An 18,967-nucleotide genomic window follows, 5' to 3' on the forward strand; every position below is an offset into this window, starting at 1 on the left:
CACCTCCATCCTGGGGGGGCTGAAGGGGGGCCCAGACATGACGGGTGGGGATCTTGGCCTGGTGGTGACAGAATGGGGGGTCCCCAGGGTGATGGAGTGAGGAGTCCCTGTTCCCATGGGGCTGGGAGGGGTCCCAGTGGTGGCACATTTGGGGGTCTCCATCACCACAGAGCTGGGAGGGCTCCTTGGGGTGACAGAGGGAGGAGTCCCTGTCCCCGCAGGGCTGGGAGGGGTCCCGGTGATGGCACATTGGGGGGTCCCTGTCCCCACAGGACTGATGGCATGGGGCGACTCTGCTCGGGCTGGGCTCGGGGGCGTCTCCAGAGTGGCAGAGGGAGGGGTTCCACTCCCCACTGGGCTGATGGGGGTCCCTGTGGTAGCACATTGAGGGGTCCCTGTCCCCAGAGGACTGGTGGCATGGAGGGACCCTGCTCGGGCTGGGCTGGTGGGGGTCCCCAAGGTGGCACACTGGGAGGTCCCTATTCCCGCGGGGCTGGGGGGCAGGGGCGGTGGGGGTCGGCCCGGGCTGGGGGGCGGTGCCCCGCGGGAGATGCCGGGCGGGGGGGTCGAGGGGGGCTCCGGCCGGCGGAAGATGAAGGCGGATTCCGTCAGGCTGCGCTGGTACCGCAGGAAGGGCCGGCGGGCACCTGCGGGGAGGGGGGTCAGCAGGGACCCTCGGCACCCCCCGCAACCCCCAACCCCGCCATGGGGGCACCTACCGGGGGGGCCACCGGGCAGGGCGGGGCCAGACGTGGACCCCGAGCGCTCCCGCTGCCGGAAGAATTCCCGGGGGTTCTGGGTGCGCTGTGAGACGAGGATGGCGGCTTCCTGCGGGATCGGGGGTCAGCGGGGACAGGGCACAGGGACAGGGCACTGAGTGTCCCTGTGACCCAGGAGCAGGGTGGGACCCGTCCCAGCACTCACGGCCGCCGTGCCGCTGCCCCCTCTGCTCGCCCTGCGCTCCCGCTCGGCCGCCTCGTGCTCCCGCTGCTGCTGCTCCTGCGAGACACCGGGACGATGGGAACCACGGATCCCCCGGGATGGAGCCCTGGATCCCCTGACAGGGACTCCCTGGGTCCTGCTGGGATGGAGCCCTCACATCCCTCCAGGATAGATCCCCCCAAGATGCCCCTGAAATAGACTCCTTGTATTCCCTGGGATTAACCCGATGGATCCCGCAGGATGGATGCCCCAGATCCCCTGGGGTGAACCCCCTCAGATCCCCCAGAATGGATGCCTGGAGCCCCCAGCGATGGGACCCCTGGATCTCTTCAGAATGGGTGTCCCAGACCCCCTTAGGATGGACTCTCTCTCCCTCCAGGATGGACCCACTTGATCCCGCAGGATTGACCCCCCGAAATCCCTTGAGATGGACCCCACATATCTTCCCAGATCCCCTGGGATGGACACCCTGGGTGCTGCTGGGATGAAGGCCCTGGATCTCCCAGGACAATCCCTCCGGATTCCCCCAGGACTCCCCCTCCCGGCCCCCTCCCCTCTCACCCATCGCTCCTGCTCCTTCTTCCGCTCCTCCGCGTCCAGCCGCGCCTGCTCCTGCCTGTGGGGCCGGGAGGGGGGTCAGGGGGGCCGGCTGGGGGCTCCATGCTTGGGACACGAGGATGGGACACGGGGATGGGAGGGGGGCACGGGGACGTGGGTGTGGTGGATGGGACACGGGGGTGGGACACGGCTGGGGCCCCACGCTGTCCCTCACCGCCGCTCCTCGATGAGCCGCTCCCGCTCCTGCAGCCACCGCTCCCGCTCCGCGGCCCCGCGCCGCTCCTCCTCCAAGCGCTCTCTCTCCCAGCGCCGCCGCTGCTCCCGCTCCCGCCGCCGCTCCTCCTCCTTCCGCTGCTGCTCCTCCCGCTGGGAACACAGCGGGATCGGCACCGGGACACCCAGCGGCACCGGGAACCCCGTGAGCGCGGCACCGGGACCGGCACCGGGACCCCACCGACCGCCACGGGCAACGGCACAGGAACTGCCACTGGGATCGGGACCCCCCATCCTCGGCACCAGGACTGGGAACCCCCCCACACTGGGCACTGGGACCCCCCCAGCTGGGCCCCACTACACCCACTACACTGGGACTGAGACCCCCACCAAGCTCGGCACTGGGACCCCTGGGCTCAGCCCCCTGACCTGAGGTGTCAGCCGTGACTCCATCCCCGGGACACCGTGGGGATCCCCCAGCCCCTCCCCAGCAGCCCGCGGCCCCCACCTCGGCCTGTTCCCAGAAGGAATGGCGCTGGGTGCGCTGGATCTCCAGCGCCGGGTTGGTCTTGCGGTAGTTGGTTCCCTGGAGAGCACAGGGGGGGTCAAGGTGGGACCCCCGGCACCCCTCAACACCCCCCGGCACGGCCTGCCCAGGGACCCCCCAGGAAGGGCGGGTGAGTTCCCATCGCCCACCGGGCGCCCTCCCATCTCTCCCCCGGAGACCCCCACTCACCACCAGCTCCGGGATGTCCGGGAGGGTTCCTCTCCTGGGGGCGCGGGGGGCGGGGGGCTCCAGCTGTGCCAGTGCCCGGCGCAGCCCCTCCAGCGTCACGTCCTCGGGGCGGCGGGCGCTGACCAGGGCCGTGGCCTCCTGCCACCGGGACGGGACTGCGTCACCCCCCCGACACCCACAGACCCCCCTGAACCCCCACCCCCCGCGGGGATCCGCAGCCTCCCGGGGAATCCAGGCGCCATTCCCTTGGATGTGTCGGATGTGGGGCTGGATCCAGATGTGAGGCCGGACCCAGATGTGGGACTGGATCCAGATCCCAGACCCAGGCGGATCTCCGGAAGCTGGGCTGGGAGGATGGGGAGGGCAGGACCCTCCCCTTCAGGACGGATTGGCGAGGGGGCAGGGATCCCAACCACAGCTCCGGCGCCGTGGCCAAGACTGGGAGCACTGGGAACGCGGCGGCTGAGTCAGCAGCGCCAGGAATGCGCCCGGGCACAGGCAAAGGTCGGGGCGGCGAGATGGGGGGGGTTAGCGGGGGAAGGAATGGGGGACAGGGGGGGATGGAGACCCCCACAGCACCCCCGGAGTCTCCCGGGGGCTCCGCGTCCCCCACTCACCCTGAAGAAGCTCCGGATGGCCGGCAGGTGCCCAGCACGCTCCGCTCGATGCGATTCCGGCACCTTCTCCCCCACCTGGCAACGCACCCACCACTCAGCACTGGGGGTCCCATCAGGGGTGCCCCCAAGCCTCCTCCCGCACACTCACCCAGCTGATGAGGACGATCCGGGGGGTGCCGGAGCCGGGGTCGGGGACCCGGCACAGCCCGTACATGACGCTGCTGGCGGAGAATTTTCCAGCGAGCTCATCCGGCCCCCCAGCTGCAAGGAGGGCGTGTCAGGGGGGACATGGGGACATAAGGGACCCCCAGTATCTCCCCACAAGCATCGCTCCCGGTACCTCCGGAATCCAGGAGCTTGAGGTCGTGGTGCTTCTCATAGCCGAAGACGGCCCTGGGGGGGCGAGGTCAAGGTGGGGGGTCAGGGTGGGGGTCCCACAAGGGAGACCTGCCAGCCTGGGGCACCCACCGTGTTCCCCCATGCCTCCAGCCCAGGATGAATTCATGGAAGTGCCGCCGGCAGCATCCGCCCCCGGGACAATGGGAATGTGGGAAGCGCCGGAGCGGCACGGCCCCCTCAACCACCCTCCCACCCTCGGCGGTCCGGGACCCCCCTCTCGGCGCTGGGGGGGCTCCGGGGGCCCCATCGCGGAGGGACCCTCATCCCCCGGCACTCCCAAGGCTCTGCCCGCCTTTGTCTCCGCCTGGCTCCGGTTTCGGGCACACGCGGGACACGGCTCGGCACGGCCCCGGGAGCACGCGTGGAGCGCGGCACGGCATGTCACGCGTGTCACGGCATGTCGCGACAGGCTGTGGCGTCACATGGCGGGACAGGGCCCGGCACGCGGGCGGGCGGGCGCCGGGAGGAGCCGGCGCTGGAGCGGGTCCAGCCGCGCTCCCGGGGCAGAGGGCAGTGCCCGGGCGGCCAGTGGCCACGGTGACGGGCGGCCCCGTGACGCCGGGGGGCTGCGGGGCCGGCACAGTCTCAGGGCCATCACACTCCCCCCGGGACGGGGGCTTTGGGGGACACCGGCTCCAGCCCCTCAGCACCGGCACCGGGGCGGGGCCGTCCCGGGACCACTGGTGCGGGACGGTCCCAGGACCCACTTTTGCCCGGTGCAGCCGGGCAGGGCCCCCTCTCCGGGACCCCGGGGTGCCACTCCGGCCCCGCAGCCTCCCTCGTGCCCGCCCTGCCCCCTCCCCAGGTGGCGGCGCCGCTCCCAGCCCGGCGGCACCGGGAGGGACCGGGCGGGACGGGACGGGACGGGACGGGACCGGGCGTGTGTCCCGGTTTCCAGCACGGCAGCGTGAGGGGGCTCAGGTCCAGAACCTCCCCGTCGGGCCTGTGCTCCTCGGGCGGGACCCCGGTGCTCCCCGGACCTCCGTCCCGGTGCCGGTAACGGTGCCTCTCCGACCGCCCCCGCCGCCCCGACCCCTGTCGGTGCCCTTTCCTGCTCCCGGTTCCCGGTCCAGGTGCCTATTGCCAATTCCTGGTCCCGGCCCCGTCTTCCGTCCCCATTCCCGGTGCCGATTCCCCATTCCCGGCCCCAGTCCCCATTCCCGGTCCTCCCCACCCCCAGTCTCACCAGTCGGTGGCAACGCGGGGGTTCCCCACGTCCTCCCGCGCCGCCAGCAGCGCCAGCCGGTACCGCTCCAGCCCCGGCCCCGCCATCCCGCGCCCGGGGCCGATCCCGAAACCGGGGCCGGCGCCGCCGCCGCCCTGCGCCCGCCCCTCCCTCCCCCGCCGCCCCCCCGGCACCTTCCGCCGCCCACGGGCGGCACCGGGCGGGGCGGGGGCGGGAGCGGCCAGGAGGCACCGGGATGGGACGGGACAGGCGGCGCTGGGAGCTCTGGGAGCGCTGGGACGCGGGTGCTGGGACTGGTCCCCGAACTGGGATGAAGTCCAGCGCTGGGACAGAGTCCTGTACTGGGATGATGACCCTGTAGTGGGATGTGGCTCCTGCACTGGGATGAGGGTCCCGTACTGGGATGAGGGTGTTGTGCCAGATTCCTGCTTTGGGATATGGGTGCAGGTCCCAGGATCCCAGACAGGGATGTGGGTGCTGTGCCCGGTCCAGCTTTGGAATGTGGGTGTGGTGCCAGGGTCCCACATGAGGACCAGGGTCCCAGACTAGGATAAGGGTGCTGTGCCAGGATCCTATGCTGGGATGACGGTCCCACACTGGAATGTGGATGCTGGGCCAGGATTCTGGACTGGGATGTGGGTGCTGCGCACAGTCCCAGACTGGGATGTTGGTCCATGTCCCAGAGTCCCACACTGGGATGAGGGTGCTGTGCCAGGATCCCGCACCAGGCCAAGGCAGGGGTTCCCATCCTCATCCTGACCCATTTACTCCCTGTCCATTCCCCTGTTCCTGAAGCCCCTCCCACAGTTTCTTTATTATGCCAGAAAAGGGTATTTTGGGGTGCTGAGGGTGCCCCTGGGCCCCCCCCCCCCGACTGTGAACATGGGGACACCCCCAGCTCAGTGTCTGGCCCGCCCCGTCCGCCCTCCCTGTCCCGGAGCCTCTCCCGCCGTTCCCTTATTTGGGCACTGCGACTGGAAAATCCCAAACCCCCAGGGAGGGAAAAAATGCCGGGAAATGGGATCTTGGCCCCAGGGACGCCCCCAGCCCAGTGCCTGGCCCATCCTGACACCGCCTGTCCTAGTGCCCTTACTGGTGCGATTGGTGTTACTGGCATTACTTGTGTTACTGGTGTTACTGGGGCTGCTGGTCTCAGTGGCGTTACTGCTGACACTGGTGTAACTGGTGTCACTGATGTTACTGGTGTTGCTGGTGCCACCGGTATCGCAGATGCCGCTAGTGTCACTGGTGCCATTTGTCACTGGTGTCACTGGTGTCACTGGTGTCACTGGTGTAAGTGGTGTTATTTGTCACTGGTGCCACTGGTTCCACCGGTATCACCGATGGAACTGGTGTTACTTGTGCCACTGGTGTCACTGGTGCAACTGGTGTCACTGGTGCAACTGGTGTCGCTGGTGCCACCGTTGCCACCGGTGTCGCTGTTGCCACTGGTGTCACTGGTGTCGTTGGTGTCGCTGTTGCCACTGGTGTCACTGGTGTCATCGCTGTCGCCGGTCCTGGTCCCCCGCGCCCCCCCCCGCGATCCCCCGGTGGGCGTGGGATGCGAAAGGGGCGTGTCAGTGACCACGCCCATCCGTGGGCGTGGCCATCGCCGATGGGCGCGATCGGGGCGGTGCAGTCACGTGGCGCGCGGCGCCCCCTGGCGGCGCTCCTTTGTCCGCGCGCGGGGCGGGGCGGCGGGGGGCGTGGCCGGGCGGGTAGTGCCGCGCGGGATTGGCGGGGCGGGGCGGGGCGGGGCGGGGCGTGCCCTGGCCGCGAGCACTGATTGGGCGGGCGGCGGGGGGGGGCGGGGCGGGCGGGGCGGGGGTCGGTAACGGGCCGGGCCCGGGTCGGGGCCGCGCCGGGGGCGCCGAGCGGGGACCCCCGCGCCCCCATGGACCCCGACGTGGACTACGAGCGCCCCAACGTCGAGACCATCAAGTGCGTCGTGGTGGGAGACAACGCGGTGGGCAAGACGCGGCTGATCTGCGCCCGCGCCTGCAACGCCACGCTGAGCCAGTACCGGCTGCTGGCCACGCACGTGCCCACCGTGTGGGCCATCGACCAGTACCGCGTCTGCCAGGAGGTGAGGGCGGGGGGCACCGCCGGGCACCGCCGGACACCGCGGGGTGCCGGCACCGCGCACCGCCGGGCACCGGCAGGGCGACAGCGGGAGGGGGGTTACCGGAGGACGCCGGGCACTGAGGGGCACCGGGGCGGGCGGGGGGCACCAGGGGCCACCGGGCACCGGGAGGGACACCGGAGGGGGAACCGGGAGGGGATACCGGGGGTATAGCGGGGTGCTACTGGGGGTTCTGGGCAGGACGGTCGGTGATGGTGCCGTTCCCGGTGCCGATCCCGGTGCCGGTCCCGGTGCCGGCAGGTGCTGGAGCGCTCCCGCGATGTGGTGGACGAGGTCAGCGTCTCCCTGCGCCTCTGGGACACCTTCGGGGACCATCACAAAGACCGGCGCTTCGCCTACGGCAGGTGGGACCCCGACCCGCCACCGGCACCCCGAGCCCCCCCAGCGGCACCCCGACCCCCAGCCCTGCCCACCCAGGGCACACAGAGCCAAAGAAGCCCCTTGGGCTCCTGCCACCGCCCAGAGAGCAGCTCCGGAACCCAAACCCTCCGAGGGGGGGATGGGACTGCCCCACCCCCGGTCGGGGATGGTTTTGGGGATACTCTGACCCCAGGACTGCACCTCCCAAGCTCCCGTTCCGAGCAGGGATCCCGGGTGCTCGCGGCCCCCCCGGCGCTGAGGGTGGGGGGTGGCTCTGTGGGACTGTTGGAGTGCGGGACCCTTCCCTGGGGGCGCCGGCCTGGCCGCAGGACGGGCCCCCCCGCTCCCTCCCCCCGGTTCCCTGGGCTGTAAACAGCCGGTCCCCGTGGCCGCCGGCACGTCCAGGCTCTTATCGCCGCCGCCCCACGCCAGCCCCGCGGCACCGCTAATCAACCCGCGGCACGGCGGGGGCCCGGGGCCGGGGGGGCCGGAGGGGCCGGTGACGGCTATCTTGGTCCGGGACACGGGCCCGGCTCCAGCGGCACCTCCCGGTCACGTCCCGGCCGAGCACGGACTAAAAACAACCCGGGCCCGGGGCCACGCGGCTGCTGCGGGGACTTGGGGGTGCTGGCACCCGCCCCGTGTTCTCTGGCACCTGCCCTGCGTCCCCTGGCAACCCCCCGTGTCCCCTGGCAACCCCCCATGCGCCCTGGCACCTTGCACCCCCCGAGCTGGGGCCAGGAGGACTGTGACAGCCCCATGATGGGCACAGGGATGGGGCTGGGGACAGTGGGCAGGGTCTGTCACTGGTGCTGGGGGCTGGCCCCCACCTGGCCATCCCCCCTGCGACCCCCCCGCGAGTGGCCTCCCCGGTGCTGACCCAAGCCAGGGCAGCCCATGGCTTGGCCAGTGGGGTGACCTGGAGCCAGGTCCCGTTGGGTCCTTCCTTGGCCTCACTGCCCCTCCCATGGGGCCCTGGGGGCTGTGGAGTTCCCATGGTCGTGGGGCCTCTGGGCATTGTGGGGCTCCCAGGGTGTCCTAGGACCCCCAGGGGAACGTGGGGCTTCCCTGGCCATGGGACTCTCGGGGGTCTATGGGGCTCCCATGGCTGGGGGTGCCTTGGGGGGGGGGGTCATGTCGACAGTGGGGGGCTCTCAGGGGGTCATAGGACTCCTGAAGGCTGTGGGGCTCCTGGGGGCCCCAGGCTGGGGGCTGTGACAGGTGTCCCAGGATGGTGCCCCCCGAGCAGGGGGTGTTTGCAGCCGCAGGGTGACAGCGTTTATGGCTATGGGGTGACACTGGGGTGTCACTGGGGCAGCGCTACCCTCCCCGTCCTGCTCGTGCCCCCAGGTCGGACGTGGTGGTGCTCTGCTTCTCGCTGGCCAACCCCAACTCGCTGCGGCACGTGAAGACCATGTGGTACCCCGAGATCAAGCACTTCTGCCCCCGCACGCCCATCGTGCTGGTGGGCTGCCAGCTGGACCTGCGCTACGCAGACCTGGACGCCGTCAACCGCGCCCGCCGGCCGCTGGCCAAGTGAGCCCCCGAGCCACCCACCCTGGACACCCCCAGGGTGCCAGTGCTGGGACCCCCCCAGCCCCACAGGGACAGGGACCCCCCGGTGTGCCACCCTGGCGACCCCAGCCTATCCCATGGGAATGGGGACCCCTCCCTCTGCTTCCCAGCGGAACCCCAGTTTTGCCACTACGAGGTCAGGGTGCGTCCCTGCCCACGCCTGCGTCCCCCCCAGCTCCCCTGGGTGGGGGCCCCTGACAGCACCTGTGGGGGAGAGCCCCCGCCCCCCCAGCACTCCTGGGTTGGGGTGTTCCCCAGGGGCCCCCAATGCCCCCCCGCGATGCCCAGGGACCCCCTCCCCAGCCTCCCCAGCCCCCTCCCTGTCCATGCCCCACAGGCCCATCAAGCCCTCGGACATCCTGCCGCCAGAGCGGGGGCACGAGGTGGCGCAGGAGCTGGGGGTGCCGTACTACGAGACCAGCGTGGTGGCGCAGTTCGGGGTGAAGGACGTGTTTGACAACGCCATCCGCGCCGCGCTCGTGTCCCGCCGCCACCTGCAGTTCTGGAAGTCCCACCTGCGCAAGATGCAGCGCCCGCTGCTGCAGGCGCCCTTCCTGCCCCCCAAGCCCCCCCCGCCCCTCATCCAGGTGCCCGAGGCGCCCCCCGGGCTGGGGGGGGGCCCGGCCGCGCTGTTCCGGGCCCCGCTCTGCGCCGACGTCGTGTTCCAGCTGCAGGGCGGGCACCGCGTCTTCGCCCACCGCGTGTTCCTGGCCACCGCCTGCTCCCGCTTCTACGACCTGTTCACGCTGGAGGGGGTGCCCGGCACCTCCGGCCAGGGGGACGGCGGCACCTGCGACCTGTCGGGGTGGGGCCGCGGGTTCCTGAGCCTGCGCTGGGAGGAGGTGGCGGAGCCGGCGGCGGGGCGGGCGCGGCGCATGGCGGTGGTGGCCATGGACCGGGCCGTGCGGCCGGAGCCGCTGCGCGCCGTGCTGGAGTACCTGTACACCGGGCGGCTGGAGCGGCCCCACGCCGACCTGCGCCAGGTGGGCGCCGTGGCCGAGCTGCTCGAGGTGTTCGACCTGCGCATGATGGTGGCCAACGAGCTCAACCAGGAGAGCTTCATGAACCAGGAGATCACCAAGGCCTTCCACGTGCGCCGTGCCAACCGCATCAAGGAGTGCCTGGCCAAGGGCGTCTTCGTGGGTAGGGGGGGCCTGGGGGGGCTGTGAGGACGGGGGGGTCACCCAGCTCCATCCTGTCCAGCCGGTGTCCCCCTCCTGTGGTGCCGGCCTGGTCACGGGGCTCCGGTCACCCTGATCCCCTCCCACCACTGAGGCCACCGGGGCCTGGGGGCCTGGAGCCCTCATGACAGTCAGTCATGGTGAGGGAGGGCTGCGGGGGGTCTGGGGCTGACAGTTCTGGGCAGGGGTGACCAAGGGGCGATTGTCCCATAGTGGGGGGCTCTGGTGGCCAAGGGTTGGCTCTCCCCAGGCTGGGGTGGGCAAGGGGTGTCTGAGGGGTGGCTGTTCCTGGTCTGTGGTGTCCCTCCCTGAGCTGTGCCGTGTCCCCAGACGTGGTGTTCCGTGTGGATGACGGGGAGGTGCCGGCGCACAAGCCGCTGCTCATCGCTGGCTGTGACTGGATGAGGGCCATGTTCCGGGGGGGCTTCCGCGAGAGCTACGCCGAAGAGGTGGGGGCTGAGGGGGCTGGGGGCCTGGTGGGATCCACAGGCTCTGCCACGGGGCTGCTGGAAGGGTGGGCACCTTTGAGTGGGGTCTGGGGGCTGCTTGGACCCCTCTGAGCCCTGATACATCTGGGTCCTGCTTCCCTTCTGCTGGGGAGAAAGTGGGGGGCTCTGCTGGGTCAGGGAGTTCTGTGGTGGGTCTGAGGGGGACTGTTCCAGGGCTGGGGGGCTCTGCTGGATCAGGGGGGCTACACTGGGGCCGGGGAAGATGTTCTGGGTGAGGGGGATCATATCAGGGCTGGGGGCTTGTGCCAGAGCAGTGGCTCTGTGCCAGGGTTGTGGGGTGGTTGTGCAGGGTCGGGGGTCTGTGCCAGGTCAGGCGCTGCCAGGAGGGTCCCTCCTTTCCCCAGCCCCCCCGGGGGTGGCTCCAGCCCCGCCAAACCCGTCCCTTGGTGCCACAGGTGTCCCTGCCCGGCACCAACTGCGCCTGCCTCCGCGCTGTGCTCGACTTCCTCTACACGGGGGTCTTCACCCCCACGCCCGACCTGGACGCCATGGAGCTGCTCATCCTCACGGACCGGCTGTGCCTGCCGCGGCTGCAGGCGCTCACTGGTGAGACCCCCCCCCTGCCCCCCGGGCCAGCGTCCCCTGACGTCACTTGCCAATGCACTGTCGGTGCCGCAAGGTCGGATCGATCGTCCCTGCGTGTCATTCCCTGCCCTTACGCAATCCCGGGGGGGCCCGGCTCACCCCGGGGGGCACGTCCCCAGTGAGTGGCCCCCCCTGACCTCACCCCCCCCAGAGCAATACGCCGTGGACGAGCTGCTCCGAGCCTTCATGCAGCGCGTGGAGATCGACGAGCAGGTCATCATCTACCTGGAGATGACGCAGGTACGGGGGGCTGGGGGGCACAGAGATCCCCGGGGGGGAAACACAGGGACCCCTGGGGAGTGCGGGCAGTGGGGTGACTCCCCCTGCCCCCCCAGTTCCACAACGCCCACCAGCTGGCCGCGTGGTGCCTGCACTACATCTGCACCAACTACAACCGCGTGTGCCGCCGCTTCCCCCGCGAGATGAAGTTCATGTCCCCAGGTACAGGGGCCGGGAGGGCGCGGGGGGACTCAGGGGGTGTCCCTGCCGTGCCCTGACCCCCAGGCTGCCCCCCCAGAGAACCAGGCACACTTCGAGCGGCACCGCTGGCCCCCGGTGTGGTACCTGAAGGAGGAGGATCTGTACCTGCGCTCCAAGAAGGAGCGGGAGCGCGAGGAGCAGCTCCAGCGCAAGCAGCACCCCCGCAGCAAGTGGTGCTTCTGGCGGCCCTCGCCCCCCGTGTCCTGAGCTGGGGACGAGGGGCTGGGACCCCCACATGGGGCTGGGGGGCTTGGCTGGACTGGGAGCCCCTGTGTGGGGCTGGGGGGCTCGGCTGGGGGGGGGGTCCCTGTGTTGGGCTGAGGAGCTTGAGGCTGGGACCCCCACATGGAGCAGGGGGGCTTGGATGGGCTGGGGGTCCGTGTGCTGAGCTGAGGGGCTTGGGGCTGGGACCCTCACGCTGGGCAGGGAAGCTCAGCTGGGCTGGGGGTCCCTGTTGTAAGTGAGGGGCTTGGGGCTGGGGCTCCCACGCTGGGTTGGGGGTCTCTGTGCTGGACTGGGGGTCCCTGTGCTGGGCTGAGGCTCCCACGCTGGGTTGGGGGTCTCTGTGCTGGACTGGGGAATCTCCATGCTGAGCTGAGGGACTCAGCCTCAGGACCCCTGTGTAGGGCTGGGGGTCCCTGTGCTGGGCTGTGGGGCTCAGGCTCAGGATCCCCACACTGGAATGGGGGGCTCAGCCCCAGGGACTCCACACGGAACTGAAGGGCTGGGCCCTACGACCCCCCACCCTGGCCTGGGGGGCTCTGCCTTGGGACCCTCGTGCTGGGCTGTGGGGCTTGGCCAGGCTGGGGGTCCCCACACTGGGCTGGGGGCTTGGACCCCCGCCCCGAGGGCCTGTTTACCTGCCCCACCCCTGGCTGTTTACAGGCTCTGGCGGGGCACAGCCCCCTGCCCACTGTGCCTTCCCCCAGGGGGGCTGGGCTGGAGCCCCTCGGCAGGGCCCCCCGCCCCGGCCAACGCTGGTGCTACCTCTGACCGAGCAGTATTTGGGGCTGGGGGTGTGCAGGGAGTGGGGGCTCTGCTGTCCCCCCATCCTTCTTGAGGGCTTATCCCCCGCAGGGCTCTCTGGTGCTGTATTTTCTCCCCCCCAGGGGGTGGGGGGCCAAGCTGTGAGCAGGGTGGGGTGGGGGGTGGGCGCAGGGGGGGTCCCTGGGTGCTTGTGTGGCTGCGAGAGCCCCCGGCTCATCTCTGTGCCTTGGACAGGGCCCCGGCCCCGGGCTCTGGTCCGGGGGGGATTGTCCTTGTCCCTGGGCTGTGTCCCCCCAGAGTGGGGGTGGCACCGTCCAACCCCCACCCCGGGCTGAACTGCACAACCATTTTTACACTTTTTTACCCCAGGAGCACAGCGGTCCCCGGGCCCTCCAGGGCCCCACCGGCCTGGAGTGGGGCCCCCCGCCCGGAGTGGGCCCCCCCGCCTCAGCAGCAGCTGTTTTAACCTTTAATAAAGCTTTTTGTAACGGACCCGACTCTGAGTGACCCCCCAAAGCCCTCTGGGGTGAGAGCTCCCCCGCAGAAAGGAGCAACACTGAGGGGGCTTCATTTGGGTGTATTTATTGGGGGGTACAAAGTACATGAGGGTTGGGAACAGGAGTAGGGGGGCCTGACCCACACATGGGGGTGCAGCTCATGGGTTGGGGGAGACACAAAAGGGACACAGGGGTGGAGTCACACATGGGGGTGCAGCTCATGGGTTGGGGGAGACACAAAAGGGACACAGGGGTGGGGTCATTTCTTGAGGGGGCAGATCCCTGTCCATGGCTCGTCCCCCAGCATGGCAGGAGTGGCTGGGGGGGCAGGCTGGGGGCTCCCCCCTCAGGGCCTGTCCCAGGCTGAGCCCCCCCTTGTCTCTGTGTCCCCCCCACGGCCTCACAGGGCCCTGGGAGCAGAGACTGGGGTCACGTCAGCTCCCACGAGGGGGCCGGGGCAGGGCAGCCCGCCGGGGGGGTCAGGGGCAGCCAGGGGGAAACCGAGGGGACCTGAGGATGTCCCTGAGGTCCTGCTGCAGCTGCTGCTGTTTCCAGCACCAGAGCACAGCTGGCCAGCTGCGTGTCTGGCCAGCGGATGTGGGGCTGCGGGGTCCCACGGGGGTGTGGGTTCCCACGGGAGCTTGGGGCCCTATGGGACTGTGGGGTCCTACAGGAGGTTGGGGTCCCACAGGGCTGTGAGGTTCCAGGGGTTGTGAGGTCCCACGGGGGCACAGGATCCCACAGGGGTGTGGGGTCTTCCAGACTCCCTGCGTCCCCACTGATCCCCCACTTCCTCCCACCCCGCTCCCCGTGTGGCCCCACGTTCTTGGGGCTGGGGAGCTGCCCCCGGGGGCTGGGCCAGGCTGATGGCTGGGCCAGGCTGATGGCTGGGCAGGGCTCAGGGCTGGGCCAGGCTCGGGGCTCTCCCGGGCGGGGCAGGGCAGCAGGTAGCACAGGTTTCCCGGGATCCGCCCGTCTGGGCCCGCCCGTTCCCAGCCACGCCACCCTCCGGGAAGGGCGGGGGCCACGGGAGGATCCCAGGACGTGGAGGGGGGGACCACGGGAGTATCTCGGGATCCCCTGGATGGGGTGGCACTGGAGCAGCTCCAGCCCTCAGGAGGGCTTTGGGCACGGGGGGATCAGGCCCAGCTCCCCCATCACATCCCCACGGAGCTGGAGGGGGGTCTGTGCTCACCCCTCGCCTGCAGTGCAGGATTGAGCCGGTGCTGCCAGTGTTTCGGTCTCAGGCCAGGCCGTAGCAGAGGATCTCGCTCAGGTCGTAGCCAGTGACAGCGAAGGTGTCCCCGGCGGGGTCGCAGAACCGGGCGCCGCAGACCTGCGTGTCTGTCACGCACTCGGCGTGGCAGTGCCGGATCTGCGGGAGCAACGCCAGCACCGGGGCAGCCACGGCTCCCGGGACACCGCCCTGGCCCAGTCCCCACCGAGCAGATGGGGCTCCAAGGGCCACGTCCTGTCCCAGGCCCAGACTCACCTCGACATCATCCGTGTCCGGGTCCCTGCTGAGCTCCCAGACGTGGACAAAGGAATCCTCTGCGCCCGACAGCAGCTGTGAGGGGAGCGGAGCGGAGGGACCGTGGGGACACCACGGCAGTGGCAGAGCCAGGGAGGGACACTGGGGTGGGATTCCTGGTGGGATTCCAGGGTGGGATGCCAAGTGGGATGCCAAGTGTAATGCCAGCTTGGCATGCGGGTGGGATGCCATGTGGGATGCCGTGTGGGATGCCGGGTGGGATGCCCTGACAACCCCGTACCTTTCCAGTGAGCGGTGCCAGGTCCAGGGCGTAGATCCAGCGGGCGTGGGCGCTCACCTGGGCACGGAGCTGTCCCGACCCTGCCTCCCACAGCCGGATCTGCCCGTTCCCGTAGCCTGCAGCCACGATCCCGTTCCACAGTGTCACCGAGGAGCAGGTGCAGCTGGGGACAGCAGCCCATGTCACCTCCTGCCCAGGGTCCCCCCAGTCACCCTCCCATGTGTCTGACACCCCGTGAGACCCCCCAGGGCTCACCCAGATCCCGGGATCTTTCCGAGCAGGGTGAACTCCTCCCCGGTGCCCCACAGGCAGAGGGTCCCAGAGTCATCGGCCGTCACCAGGTCCCCAGCTCCCTCCTGGGAAAGAGATGGCTCAGGATGGGCCCTGGCACTGCCCCTGGCTCCAGGGCTGCCCCACAGGCCCCAGGAGGAGCTGACACAGCTCCTGAAGTGCTGACAGATGCGCCCGAGCGGGGCTGGGAGCGCCCGCGGCAGCTCCGCTGGAACATGTCCCTGTTTGCCCACACAACCACACCAAGGGCGGATTTCGAGGAACAATCAGGGCACCCCTCCCTCAGGGATGAGTCTCGACTCCTCCCAGCCCCAGGAACCTCCAGAACCCATGGAGCAAAGCCCAGGGGGATGTATGAGGGGATGGTGACACAGCAGTTCCGTGTCCCCACGGTGACACAACAGCTCTGGGAACCGGTTCTGGGGATGAATTCCTTGGGGATCCCAGTGCAGGGAAAGTTCCATGTGACTCATCAGGGAAAGTGCTAAGCGGTCTCATGTGCAGGGAGGAGGTTGATGAGCATCTGCAGGGACCCAGTCCTGGCAGCTTCCAGTGCCTAACGGAGATCCAGGAAAGCTGGGAGGGACATGGGACAAGGAATAGGAAGGACAGGACAAGGGGGAATGGCTTCCCACTGGAAAAGGGGAGATTTGGGTGGGACTTGGGGAAGAAATCCTTCCCTGTGAGAGTGGGGAGGCCCTGGCACAGGTTTCCAGAGAAGCTGTGGTTGCCCCATCCCTGGACGTGTCCAAGGCCAGGTTGGGCAGAGATTGGAGCAGCCTGGGCTGGTGGGAGGTGTGCCTGCCCATGGCAGGGGGTGGGATTGATGGGATTTAGGGCTCCCCACCCTCCCCCTTACCGGGGCCTGGCCCTGCTCGGCCGCGATGTCGGTGATGGGATGCCGGTGCTGCTCCAGAACCTCACTCAGGGTCACGTTGGTGCCTTTGGGGGGGATGTCAAACACCAGCACGGCCCCGGAGGACGTTCCTGCAGGGTCAGGGGGTCAGCAGGGCTCAGCCCTCCTGGGCTCCCTGCCCTGCCCACACCCAGCCCAGCTCACCCACGCAGATGAAGTGCTCCCCGGCCACGGAGATGCCTCGGGCAAACACGGAATGTGCTGGAAGGGAAGGGTTTGTGTCACCCCTGGAGGACCCCAGGGCAGGGACTGAACACTGTGCCAGGCACTGGGGGTCACTCCCCAACCCTGGGGCAGGTTTGGGCACCTCACAAGACACTGAGGGGCTGGAGCGTGTCCAGGGCAGGAGCTGGGAAGGGGCTGGAGCAGCAGGAGCGGCTGAGGGAGCTGGGGGGGCTCAGCCTGGAGAAAAGGAGGCTCAGGGGGGACCTTCTGGCTCTGCAATCCCTGACAGGAGGGGGGAGCCGGGGGGGGTCGGGCTCTGCTCCCAGGGAACAGGGACAGGAGGAGAGGGAACGGCCTCAGGCTGTGCCAGGGGAGGGTCAGGTTGGATATTGGGAAAATTCCCCCTTGGAAGGGGCTGTCCAGCCCTGGCACAGCTGCCCAGGGCAGGGGGGATTTAACAGCCCTGTGGATGTGGCAGGTGGGGCCACGGCTGGGGTGTCCCTGGCAGCACTGGGGGCTCGGGGTCTCACCTGCCGGGTGCTCCGGGACGTCCAGCGCGTGCCAGAACACCAGGGTGGAACCATCGGCCTCGTACATCTGGGACAGGGGGGACAGCGTGGGACAGGGGGGGTGACAGCCCTGGGGGTGCAGTGGGACCTCCAGGGACCCTCCTGAGCCCCCCAGCCCTCACCTGGATGCCACGCTGGGACGTGAGGACCAGGAGCACCCGGGCTGGCAGCTCACACCAGGCGGCCTGGGGGGACAGAGCAGGGCAGGAGGGAGGCAGGGGCAGGACCCCCACACCCTCCTGCTGGGACCCTCCAAAACCTTCCAGCAGGGGCAGGACCCCCCTCTGCTCTCCTGGGTCCCCCCCAGACCCCACTCCTGGGGGAGGGCCCGGTCACAGCCCCCCAGGGCCAGCTGTATTTGGGGGTCCCACAAGCGCGTCCCCGTCAGTGTCCCACAAACCCCCCAAGGGGCTCCTTCCCTCTCCCCCTCCCCGCAACGAGGGCCCTGTGGGATCCCGGGGTCCCCTCGCCCTCCTCCCTAGCTCCGAGGTCACCTGCAGTGCCAGGAGGGTGCCGGGGCTCCCCCAGTGCTGCCAGGGCCGGGCAGGACCCCACCCGTGCCCCTCACCTGTGTGAGCAGAGGGGTGCTGAGGGCCGAGCCGCCCCCCCGCACCGGCAGCTGCCGCGGGGGCCCCTCTGGTCCCAGCAGGCTGAGGGTGGTGCCGTGCACGGTGCCGAAGGCCCGGGGGGGCCGCGCGGGGGGGCACAGCACGGCCAGGTTGTTGTACAGGGCCGAGCTGCTGCTCCGCAGGGCCAGCGCCCGCTCCCGCCGGTACCTGCGGGCACACACGGCCGGCGTCACACGGGCCGGGGACGGGTACAGGGGGAGTGGGGCGGATCCAGAGAGGGCATGGAGAGACTCAGAGAGGGCATGGATAGGTCCAGAGAGGGCACGGAGAGACCCAGAGAGGGCATGGAGAGATCCATAGAGGGCATGGATAGACCCAGAGAGGGCACGGATAGACCCAGAGAGGGCATGGACAGATCCATAGAGGGCATGGACAGACCCAGAGAGGGCATGGAGAGATCCATAGAGGGCATGGATAGGTCCAGAGAGGGCATGGATAGACCAAGAGAGGGCATGGATAGACCCAGAGGGGTCATGGATAGACCCAGAGAGGGCATGGACAGGTCCAGAGGGGTCATGGATAGACCCAGAGAGGGCATGGATAGACCCAGAGAGGGCATGGACAGATCCAGAGAGGGCATGGATAGGTCCAGAGAGGGCATGGAGAGATCCAGAGGGCCGGGCAGCTCCAAGGGGCCCGAACAACTCCCGGGGGTTCGGGGACAGGTCCAGGGGCAGATCAACGTTCCCTCCCAGGGACCCCAGAAACCCCTCGTGCCCGACCCCCGGCCCCCCGTCCCTCCGAGCCCCCCCGCTCACCCGGGGCCCGCCGCCGCCATGGAGACGCGTCGCGGCGTGATGACGCAACCGGAGAGCGGCGAGCGGCGATGACGTCAGCGTTGCCGTGGAGACCGGGACGCCACGGGGCGGGATGGCCGAGGTGGGATCGGGGGGTTACCGGGGCGGGGAACGGGGATAGAGCGGGATGGGAGGAGCTGGGTGGCGGGTGTGGGGAGTTGGAGTGTACTGGGATAGGCTGGGATGTCCTGGGATGAGCTGGGGTGTGTGGGCTATCCTGGGATGTCCTGGGATGAGCTGGGGTGTGTGGGCTATCCTGGGATGTCCTGGGATGAGCTGGGGTGTGTGGGCTATCCTGGGATGTCCTGGGATGAGCTGGGGTGTGTGGGCTATCCTGGGATGGGTTGAGTGGGCTGTGGTGTACTGGTCTATACTGCAGTGTGCTGAGAAGAGATGGGGGGCCGCGCTGGGGTGGGTTGGGGTGTACTGGTCTATATTGGGATGTACTTGGATGAGCTGGGGGTCCGCGCTGGGGTGGGCTGTGCTGTACTGGTCTCCACTGGAGTGCACTGGGCCGGTCCCACCCGGGGTGCGGTGTCCTCGCTCGGTCAGGCGGGGGGAGCTGTGGGTGTCTCCTTTCCCCGCGCAGAAAAGGAAATCGGTGGCCCGCAAACCGCGACGGGACAAGTCGCACCCCCCCGCCCCGGCCTCCCCCCGGGCCTCCCACTCCTCTGACACCCACACGCCCTCGGCCGAGGGCGGGGGGGGATCCCCGCCTGGGGACCCCCTGGATGTCGGGGACATCCTGGTCGAGCTTCTGGACCGGGTGATAGCCGAGTCCGTGCGAGCGGCGGTGGCGCGGCAGGTGAGAGACCCCCCTCCCCCCATTTGGGGGTCCTGGGAGTGTCTAGTTGGTCCGG

At 69.7% G+C, this 18,967-nt stretch overlaps 3 protein-coding genes across 3 annotated transcripts in view; 1 reads left to right on the top strand and 2 right to left on the bottom strand.

The window, feature by feature from the left end:
• Positions 1-4,767, bottom strand: part of LOC114071797 (drebrin-like) — a 7,325-nt gene extending 2,558 nt beyond the window's left edge. Inside the window, 12 exon segments of the mRNA XM_027909656.1 lie at positions 4-293; positions 468-647; positions 720-828; positions 925-999; positions 1,504-1,558; positions 1,715-1,866; positions 2,222-2,299; positions 2,450-2,587; positions 3,067-3,141; positions 3,215-3,327; positions 3,407-3,459; positions 4,652-4,767. Of these exon segments, the coding sequence (XP_027765457.1) occupies positions 4-293; positions 468-647; positions 720-828; positions 925-999; positions 1,504-1,558; positions 1,715-1,866; positions 2,222-2,299; positions 2,450-2,587; positions 3,067-3,141; positions 3,215-3,327; positions 3,407-3,459; positions 4,652-4,737 (1,404 nt within the window). The 5' untranslated portion in view covers positions 4,738-4,767.
• Positions 4,768-6,484: 1,717 nt separating this feature from the next.
• On the top strand, positions 6,485-11,972 carry LOC114071793 (rho-related BTB domain-containing protein 2-like). Its single transcript, XM_027909648.1, has 9 exons — positions 6,485-6,737; positions 7,035-7,138; positions 8,505-8,690; positions 9,067-9,872; positions 10,241-10,359; positions 10,815-10,965; positions 11,156-11,244; positions 11,340-11,445; positions 11,522-11,972. Exons 1-9 carry the CDS (start codon positions 6,546-6,548, stop codon positions 11,689-11,691), a joined length of 1,923 nt encoding a protein of 640 aa, XP_027765449.1. The 5' UTR covers positions 6,485-6,545; the 3' UTR covers positions 11,692-11,972.
• A 2,222-nt stretch (positions 11,973-14,194) lies between these two features.
• WDR54 (WD repeat domain 54) lies at positions 14,195-18,099 on the bottom strand. The gene is made up of 10 exons (XM_027909654.1): positions 18,069-18,099; positions 17,250-17,457; positions 16,804-16,866; positions 16,643-16,709; positions 16,092-16,148; positions 15,891-16,018; positions 14,996-15,096; positions 14,741-14,903; positions 14,461-14,535; positions 14,195-14,343 (listed from the first exon to the last, which is right to left on the bottom strand). The coding sequence occupies exons 1-10, from the start codon at positions 18,086-18,088 to the stop codon at positions 14,212-14,214; spliced, it is 1,014 nt and encodes a 337-aa protein (XP_027765455.1). The 5' UTR covers positions 18,089-18,099; the 3' UTR covers positions 14,195-14,211.
• Between the last annotated feature and the right edge of the window lie 868 nt (positions 18,100-18,967).

The sequence above is a fragment of the Empidonax traillii genome, unplaced genomic scaffold, assembly GCF_003031625.1.
Source record: "Empidonax traillii isolate 1590-97213 ecotype Southwest subspecies unplaced genomic scaffold, ASM303162v1 scaffold2290:size47672, whole genome shotgun sequence".
Classification (NCBI taxonomy): domain Eukaryota; kingdom Metazoa; phylum Chordata; class Aves; order Passeriformes; family Tyrannidae; genus Empidonax; species Empidonax traillii.